Source organism: Nansenia antarctica, assembly GCF_963989245.1.
Source record: "Nansenia antarctica genome assembly, chromosome: 1".
Classification (NCBI taxonomy): Eukaryota; Metazoa; Chordata; class Actinopteri; order Argentiniformes; family Microstomatidae; genus Nansenia; species Nansenia antarctica.
The window spans coordinates 100473220-100483219 of NC_137674.1; the positions used below are offsets into that span (position 1 = coordinate 100473220).

Consider the following 10000-nt stretch of genomic DNA (forward strand, 5'->3'; position numbering starts at 1 on the left):
CTCTCATCAACCCGCCCCCCTCCTCTCTCTCTATCTCTCTATCTCTTATTCTGAGTCTTTTGTATGTCAGTCGGTCAGGGATGAACCAAGACCATTTCCATTTGAGCGCTTAGTGACGTGCCGGTGGAGAGCGCACAGAGGACCTGTCGTCATCTGCATTCACGGGTTGGGAGGGGGGGGGGGGGGGGGGGCACCCTCTCCCCCACCCCTGTTCCCCTTCTCCTCCGTCTCCCTCCTTTTCAGTCTCTCTTTCTTTTCCGATCGTTGCACAACCCAGCTCTTCTTTCCCCTTATCGCCTTCCCCTCTTTCTTTTCCGCTGAGGCTGTCGTGTTCCGACCTCCTCTCCACCTCTCTCATCTCTCTTTTCTACAGCCCCAGTCAAACTGCCCCCCCCTCCACTTGTCTGTCTTGTGATCTTCCTTGCTAACTTTTTCTCCTTCACCTTCTCCTATTGTCTCTCCTTCTCTTCTCTTCTCTTCTCCCCCCCCTCTTCCCCCCCCCCCCCCCCCCCCGCCCACACCATCCACAGCTGCCAAGTCCCTCTGTTATGCAGTTCATTACTGTCAATTACTGTGACTCACACAGCCCTGCTGCACAATCACAGGTGGGACCCTCACACACACACACACACACACACACTCTCTCTCACACACACACAAACACACACACACACGCCTCACCCCTCAGGGCTAGATCAACTACCAATGCGATTACAGTCATCGATCATGGCACTCACACACACACACCTGTCAGGCCTCACTGTGATGCCTTACTGTGTGTGTGTGTGTGTGTGTGTGTGTGTGTGTGTGTGTGTGTGTGTGAAAAAGAGTTTATTAGGCTGTGGTGTCTGTCAAGTTGCAGTAATGTAGTAGCAGGCAGCAACACAGGTGTTCAGGTCAGGTGTCACATGAAGACAGACAGAGAAGAACGAGAGGGAGAAACAGATACACTGACAGACAGACAAGCAGACAGACATACAGGCAGACAGACAGACAGGCAGAGAAACAGACAAACAGTCCAGATAAACAGTTTCTCTTTCAGTCACGACGCCCAGCTCAGGCTTATTAGCTCTGTCTTAATTAGATCTGCTAATGAGCTCAATGCAGACAGGCCTGGATCCAAGTGCAGCAAACGCCATAACCCTTTCCTCCCTCTCTTTTTTTCTTTCTCTATTTCACTCTCTCTCTCCCTCCAATGTCTCTCTCTCCCCCCCCCCTCTCTCTCTCTCTCTGTCTCTCTGTCTCTCCCCCTCTCTCACTCTCCTCTCCTTTCATCCATCCACACCAAACCTCCCATCCACCCCCCCACCCCCCCAGCCTCCTCTGCAAGCCGTCCTCTGGGCCTCCCATCTCTGTTGGGTTTGCCTGAGTGGAAACCCTCGGTGCAATTAGAGAACATGTGTCCTCGCTGGCGCCACGGTGACCACCACTTATCAAACAGAGATGTCTGTCTTTCCACGGTGGTTGGGGGGGACGGTCATTGATGGTTGATGGCCGGTGCTGAGAGTATATGATTTAGGACTAAAGAACTGCACTGTATTGACATATATTAAGTATATGTATATGTTACGGTACATGTGGGAATACGGTACATGTGGGAAAACTAGGGTTAGGGTTAGGTGCTAGGATGCTAGGGTTAGGGTTAGGGTTAAGGGTAGGGTTAAGGTTAGGGTTAGGGCTAGACATGCCAGCATGTACCAAGTCACCCTAGCACCTAACCCTAACCCTAGTTTTCCCACATGTCCCGTATTCCCACATGTACCGTAACATATATATTCCTGTCCCAGGAAAGAAGTATTGAACACGTTAACTGAAATGTATTTAATACTTGAAGCCTTTTATCCAATGACAGCTTCAAGACGCTTCCTGTAAAAAAAAAAGAAAAGAAATCTCTCACAGTGATGAGGTGGGATTGTCAGCAGCAGTACTCAAATAGGCTGTGGCATTCAAGCGATGATTGATTGGTATTAACGGGGTCATGAGAAGGTGGACAGGTGTTCTTAATAAAGTGTTCGGTGAGTGTATATACATATATACAGTGTAATATCAGGAGAAATATTTCGGAGGGAACATGAAGATGTCTGATGCATTATGTACATATTTACAACTGCATTTCACAACCAGTCATGATGGGTCTGGGGAGGCTGGTGGAGGTGGAAATCGGAGGACAGGCACATTGTAACACGTGTTTGATACCAGTCCTCATTCCATTCCATGAATTACAATGAGCCCATCCTCCGACTTCTACCTCAGCTAGCCTCCCCTCTATTGTTGTAAGTAACGCTTGTGCTGTGTGCTTTAAAAAGCAAATGATTTACCTAATCGTCAAACTCATTGTGTTTCGCACCCACAGCGTTTTTGAAGTCCCACTTCAGGTTCAGTTCCAGACTATAGACATTGATTAATTTATTCAGGACTGTCAGATGGAAATACGGGGTTTAACAGCATGTCTGCACACACATACACATACACACAAACACACACACACACACACACACACACATGCAGCATAGTATCCTGTGGATATGCATGTAGATTCTAGAGTGTGTGCTTATGTGCGTGCGCCGACTGTGCCGGACTGTGTTGTGTGTGTGTTTATTAGAGGGGGAGGTGGAGGAGAAGGAGAGGGAGTGCGTGGGCGGATGGATAGATGGATGCACGCAGGCAAAAGCAGCAGGCTAGAAGGATTACGCAAACACACAAATGAGAACGTGTTCCACTTGGTTTTCCACCCAGCAAGCTGGACATCTCCTACACTAAACCAAACTCTGTCTACACACACACACACACACAAACACTATCTCCTCCTTTTGCATACACACACACACACACACACACACAAACACTATCTCCTCCTTTTGCATACACACACACACACACACACACACACACACATGCACAAACACGCACACTATCTCCTCCTTTTGCATACATACACACACACACACACACATACCCAAACACACACACACACACACACACACACGAGGTGTGAGATTCCGAGAATCCTCGAGAATGCTTCTTCTTCCACAATCAAGTCTCTTTAGGAAAGGCGAGCACACACACACACACACACACACACACACACACACACACACACACACACACACTAGCACACACGCTGAACTCTCAATGGAAAGCACTTAGCTACCACTTAGATGATTCATCCAAGCCACACACGCACAAACACCACAACCACAGACCTGTTCACTGGGTGTGTGTTAAGCCCACAGACAGAACATACCTCACTCATAGAGAGAATGGAGAGAGAAGGGAAGTTGGGAGGGAAGGGGGGAAGGCTGGAGGGTGGAGGAGGATGAGAGGGATGGTTGGAGAGATGGAGGGGTGGGGATGACAGACCTCTATGGCCGGTGTGTATAATTGTATTCTACAATATGCAGGAACTATCATTCTCTCTGTGTCTCTCTGAATCTCTTAACTGTGGACTGTGGTGTATTTTTCGACACATTGTTCACAATGAAGGCATTGGGACAAAATTGTTGATATACAGTACAGTGTCCTACATTGACATACTGTAGATCCTAAACGCACTTATTTGATGCATAAACTGTGAATCGAACTCTTCAGGGCTGTACTTCCTCTTCGGCTCCAGTGGTGCAAGCTAGCCCAACAATAAAAACACGCAATTACCCCCATAAAGCAGCGATTGCCCCCCCCCCCCCCACGCTGCCAATGATGTTGTCAAACTCTAATTCAGCTGAGATATCGATACCATTTATCATGCGAAAGGGGGACAAACAGACTCTAGGTAGCAACCAGACTTCAACCAGCTGTCAGAGTCGATATGAATCACCAAGATGGCCTTTTCCCCGTCTAGGTAACAATGTAAATATGATATACCCCAGGTCTGTGGAGCTGTACAGGGGAGGGGAGCCTGTTCTGTCCTGTTCTGACTCCTCTCTACGGTCTCACCATGTCTCTTTTATTGACCTGGCTAAGATGAGCCGGTTTAGCTAACAGTGCTAATGTGCTAACGTTGCTAATGGAGGAGTTGTTGTTGTTGTTCTTGTTGTTGTTATTTCCCCTTAATTAGAAATTCTCAGAAAGACGGTCGCCTTGTGGACCCTATGGGGCCCATAGGGGTGGCTCTTGGCAGGAACAGGTTATTTATCCACCCCACCCCCCCCATCCCCTCCTCTTCCTGCCTCGACTCTTAAATATTTAACAGTGCTGCAGCCAGGCACAGGGACAGAGACAGGCAGCCAGGCAGCCAGAGACAGCATGGTTTGCTGGAGGTGTGTAATTGCATTTCAGAGGCCTCAGTTGCTTCAGTTGTCCCTGACTTAATAAGCAGAGCCTCTGTGCCCCCACATAGTCTCCTGTAAGAACAGGAGCACGGAGAGGAAAGCGTTTTCGACGATCACATATTCCCCACGCGCTGTCGCTAAAGTTCATTAGCCTAGCCCCTGGAGAGACCAAAGGGGGAGATGGAGAGAGAGAGAGTGTATTTGCGTGGGTGCGGGGACATTTTCTGTAATTAATGAATTCAAGCAACAGTGGGGGTATGATAAGATGTAGTTTGTAGTTGCATGATGTATGACTTTATTTATCTGTGATTTGTTTCTGAAATCTTTTTTTTTTTTTTCTCTCCTACCCTCCCACTCTTTCACTCTCTTTTCTCTCTCCTTTGCTCTTTCTCCTCTCTCTCTCTCTCTGTCTCTCTCCATCCCTCCCTCTCTCTCTCGCTCTCTCTCGCTCTCTCTCACTCTCTCTCTGTCTCTCCCTCCCCCTCTCTCTCTCTCTCTCTCCATCCCTCTCTCCCTCTCTCTCTGTCTCTCTTTGTCTCCCTCTCGTAGGCACCATCGAGGCGTGCATGGGTCACATGTTGAAGAGGCGGGCGGCAGGCTTCCTGCGTAGCGACAAGATCGCCGCCCTCTTCACCAAGATCGGCAAGGTGAACGCCACGGCGGAGGAGGTGTGTCGCAAGGTGCAGGAGCAGCTCCAGCAGCAGGCTGAGGTCACCAGGTCTGACCAGAGTTTTTTGTTTTGTTTACTGTGACATCATCAAATGATTTGGAAAGGGGGGGGGTGATTGACGGCCAACGGCCCCCTGGCCCGAGCATAGATGACTTTGTCTTGACTGATGACTGATGGATAGATGATTCACTTACTTAGACATTATGTATTTGTTGTACGTCGCTTTGGATAAAGGCGTCTGCTAAATGTCCAAAACTCGAAAGGTAAATGGGTGATCTCACCTGCACACTTTCACTCATATCTCTGAGTGTGTCCCGTGGCTAAATAAAACCACACATCCGACAAGATAAATAGCACCGATGCCGCGACGTGATCCACCCATCACTCGCGACTTCTAGGACAGGTGTGTGTTTATCAATGCCAGGCGTCTGTGTATACACACAGCGCGATAAGCCCCCAGGTGTGTGTCCCGAAGTGTGTGTGCACAAAATGATAACCCCCGGGGTAGGTGATATGTGGGTTTTGTGGATGCATCAAATCATAAACTGCTTGGTCTGCATACACAGAGATACTGGCGAAGCTGTCTGTGAGGCCATTAATTGTCCATTAGCTAAGTCACGTGGTCAGTGTGCCACTCCAGGGCTGGAGGGAGATAGATGATTGTAATGGGGGGAAGAGTGCTGTGGGCACACACACACACACACACACACACACAAGCATGCACTCAGGCACACACACACACACGCACACACAAACACACACACACACGCTCACACACACACACACACACACACACACATGCAGACAAGCACATACACACACACACACACACACACACACATCCTCTGACTGCTCAACTCCTGTCACATGGTCTGTGTCACACAGAGTTCAGCGTAGAATCAGAGTGTCTAGATGAGTCTCTTGATTGAGTAGAGACCGTGGCGACCATGTTAGAGCACGTCGAGCAGCAGGTCAGGTGAACCTGGTGGTGAGGCGTGACTGAGTGTGTACTAGCCTTCATACCTTCATGGCGCTCGGGTCCTTTTGCTATTTATTTATTTCCCCAGAGAGAAAAGACACATCGGTTAAACATCATTTAAAGCTATTGTTTTATCACATGCTAGTCGTCGTCGTCCCCCCCCCCCCACACACACGCACACACATCCACACACACTCATCCACACACACATAAACATCCCCCCACCCCTTCAGGGCTCTATGGCTCGGTTACTCCCGTTGTCATGGCGACATCACTGTGCCACCATCATCGATGAAAAGCGAGAGAGAGCAATGCATGAGGCGAGTGAGAGATAAAGAGTGAGAGAGAGAGAGAGGGAGAGGGAGAGGGAGCGAGCGAATGAGACAGCGAGAGACTGCTTGTTTGAACTGAAAACAGGACTTCGACAATGAAGGGCTCCAATTAATTAAAACAAATTGAAGACTATTATTTGGTATGAATAATACGGCTTCAGAGCTTCATGAAAGGTGGAAGCACATTGTGTGATCGCTCTCGGTGGCGACAGCAGTGGCGGTGGTGCGGCGCAGTCGTGACTGATGGGCGCCTGTTCTTCCTGCTGCTTGTCTTGTGTTTCTTTGCGATGAATAAGCATAGTCGTAAAAAGGGCTGAAACGCTATTAGCCCCCCCGGGGCTCCTGTCTGCTTTTCAGCACTCTGGCGGGTCCGAAAGCTCCGGGCCCATCTGATCTAGAGGCTCAGTTTGAGTTCAATTGGGTTAACTGTTATGTTGCTGTTGTGTTGCTGCTGGGCCTGGATCTCTTTGTCTTTGTCTTTGTCTTTGTCTCTCTCTCTCTCTCTCTCTCTCTCTCTCTCTCTCTCTCTCTTACACCTGGGGGCTTGCAGTGCAACTGTCTGTTCTTCGTCACATCTCGTGTGTGTTCATTATTGTGTGATAGTGAGTGTGTGAACCACTGCCTGCTTCTGGCTGGCCTGCTGGGTGGATGATGGATGGCCTGGGTCAGTTATTGGTCTGAACACACACACACACACACACACACACACACACCCCTTACCATCGCCAGTGCACCAAAGGCCAGATGCAGATTGTGGTACCCCGTATGTAGTATATGTTATATTCATCAAACAAACACGTTCCTTCCTCTTTGCACACATGCGGTGGTGGTTGATTATATATAAGATGTGACATAGCTTGACTTCAAGCCTTTCACGATGCTAGAACTCAGAGCACGTACCGTGGGGGAAATAAGTATTGAACATTTCGTCCAGTAAATGTATTTCCATTGAGCCTATTCAAGTGAAATAAAGTTATGTGCAATAAAGTGGAATGAAACAGGAAAAGTGGAATGAAACAGGAAAAAAGTATTGAACTGAAATGAATTCAATACTTAGTGGAGAAGGCTTTGTTTGTAATGACAGCTTCAAGGCGCTTTCTGTATGAAGTAACTAATCGCCCGCAGTATTCAGGTATGATTTTGGCCCATTCCTCTCTACACAGATTTTCTTTAAATCTTGAAGATTGCGGGGGGCCCTCTTGTGAATCTGGATCTTCAGATGTTTCCACAAATGTTCAATTGGGTTTAAGTCAGGTGATTGACTGGGCCATTCCAACAAGTTGATTTTCTTTCTCTGAAACCAATTGCGAGTTTCCTTTGCAGTATGCTTTGGATCGCTGTCCTGCTGGAAGGTCCACCCACGTCTCATCCTCAGCATCCTGGTGGATGGTAGCAGGTTCATCTCAAGAATCTCTCTGTAGATGGCTCCATTCATTGTTCCTTGAATGATATGAAGTCTGCCAGTACCACGAGAGGAGAAACAGACCCACACCATGATACTTCCACCTCCAAACTTCACTGTTGGTATAGTGTTATTCGGGTGATGTGCAGTGCCATTTCTCCTCCAAACATAGTGTGTTGTGTGACAGCCAAAACGTAAAATGTTGGTCTTTTTTTGGACTTTTTTTCTTGAGTCTTGCGGGCTGAGCGTGCACAGAGGTCATGGCGGTGGATTGCATTGCCTACTGTCCTTTCTGTCACAGTTGTACCTGCTGCCTGCAAGTCTTTCTGGAGCTCTTTCCTAGTGGTCCATGGCTCTTTGGCTACTCTTCTAAATATTCTTCTGACTCGCTGATCAGAAATCTTGCGAGGAGCTCCTGTGCGTGGCCGGTTGATGGTGGAGTGATGTAGCTTCCACTTACGGATAATGCCCCCAATGGTGCTTACTGGAAGATTCAGAAGTTGTGAAATACATCTGTAGCCAATTCCATTTTCATGCTTTGCAACAATGGTTTGCGAAGGTCTTGAGACAGCTCTTTGCTTTTACCCATCATTGGATGTTTGTTGTGTGGCACCTTGGTAACAAAAAAAACGTTTATAGCCCATCAGTATATTCTAACCCAGCCAGCTGACATTAATTAGCACAGATTGGAGGTAGAGCTGCGTCCTAATTAGTTATGGTTTTCAGCTGGTTCCTTGCCTTTCCTTGCTGTAGTGTAGGCCTACTGCTTTTTCTTTTCATTGCTTTTTCTTTACTTTGCTTTTCAATACTTTTTTCCTGTTTCTTTCCACTTTATTACACATAACTTTATTTACATATTGACTTTAATGTTTTTTGTCTGGATTGTTTGTTAATACCAAAGTCTGGTGCAAATTTAACTTGAATAAGCTCATTGGAAATACATTTACTGGACAAAATATTGATGTGTTCAATACTTATTTCCCCCATTGTACATCTTGGAAGAGAACACGGCCATCTTGGCATATTCCTCATCGTCGATTGTCGGAGTGAAACGTACTGTAATCTCTGTGTTTTAATCGATGTCATCTCCAGCTGCATGTTGACATTTGTTGACATTTACAATTTGTAAAGATATACGACAGACGTGAACAATGTGATGTGTTCCTGGGGGCAGCGCAACCCAACGCCGTCGTGGGAAACATTTTGTAGCGATGCTCAATGCTCTCACAGCGGGTCGGAAGTAAACGGGATGGGTTGTATTTATACAGTAGCGCTTATCGCTAGGTGTGTGTGTGTGTGTGTGTGTGTGTGTGTGTGTGTGTGTGTGTGTGTGTGTGTGTGTGTGTGTGTGTGTGTGTGTGTGTGTGTGTGTGTGTGTGTCTGTGTGTGAACACCTGGCACCCACCCCCCCACCCCCCCTGCCAGGTTGAAGAGGCTGGGGGAGTGTGCATCGTGACTCAACCCCCCTCTGTCTGAGAGTTGAAGCGGGAGTCTGGGGGGGAGGAAGAATGGGGGGGACGGGGGGGAGGGGTTTGAGGGGGTGTTGCATCTGATTACCTTGTGGAAGAGTGTGAGATGAAAGTCTGTTGGGCTGTTACGCTTCTCTTCTGTCGCAATAACTTTTTTTCAAAGAACCCGGAGAGTTTCAAAGTTTACCGTGCTTCACTGCGACTCCGTAGCAAATTGCCTTGTGTTGTTCATCGAAGCACTCAGAAAACATAATGACATGTTTGGGGACAACAACACAACTACATTGTGCAAAATAAGACTTAATCAGAACCTTGGAAAGTTTTAGAAAGTTTGATTTGTGTTTGGTACCTTTAGCACAGCCACTGCTGTCAGATAGGCACTACGTGCCACATCGCCCCCTAATGGCCAACAAAACGAAGTCTTTTGTTGGTGTCTTTTTCTTGCATCCAGCTAATGAAGGTCTTGATGATTGACACTTATCTCTCCAACTCTCTACTAACACTAACACTAGCACTAAACACACACACACACACACACACATACACACACACACACACAGCTTATAGTTACCCCATTAGATCTGCCTGACCCTGCTCATCTTAGCCTTTGACCTTTGACCTTTACCCTCCAGGAGAACCCAGAGTGTGGGTCAGGAGCCCCTGAAAAGGCAGGGGTCCTCCTCGGCAGGGCGCGCCCCCCAACCCCTCTCGGCCCAGGCCATCAAGCACATCTGGGTGCGCACGGCCCTCTTTGAAAAGGTGCTGGACAAGATTGTACAGTATATCGTGGACAACTCCAGGTGAGCGAACGACAAGTACTAACCACTTCACTGCTGGAAAACCCATCTCACCTCAACCCTCTTGCAATCACAACTACCGG

General features: G+C 47.8%; 1 protein-coding gene across 1 annotated transcript in view; it reads left to right on the top strand.

The window, feature by feature from the left end:
* Positions 1–10000, top strand: part of sgsm2 (small G protein signaling modulator 2) — a gene marked incomplete at both ends in the record, with an annotated part of 60501 nt that overhangs the window by 27396 nt on the left and 23105 nt on the right. The window contains 2 exon segments of the mRNA XM_080534736.1: positions 4818–4986; positions 9753–9920. Of these exon segments, the coding sequence (XP_080390862.1) occupies positions 4818–4986; positions 9753–9920 (337 nt within the window).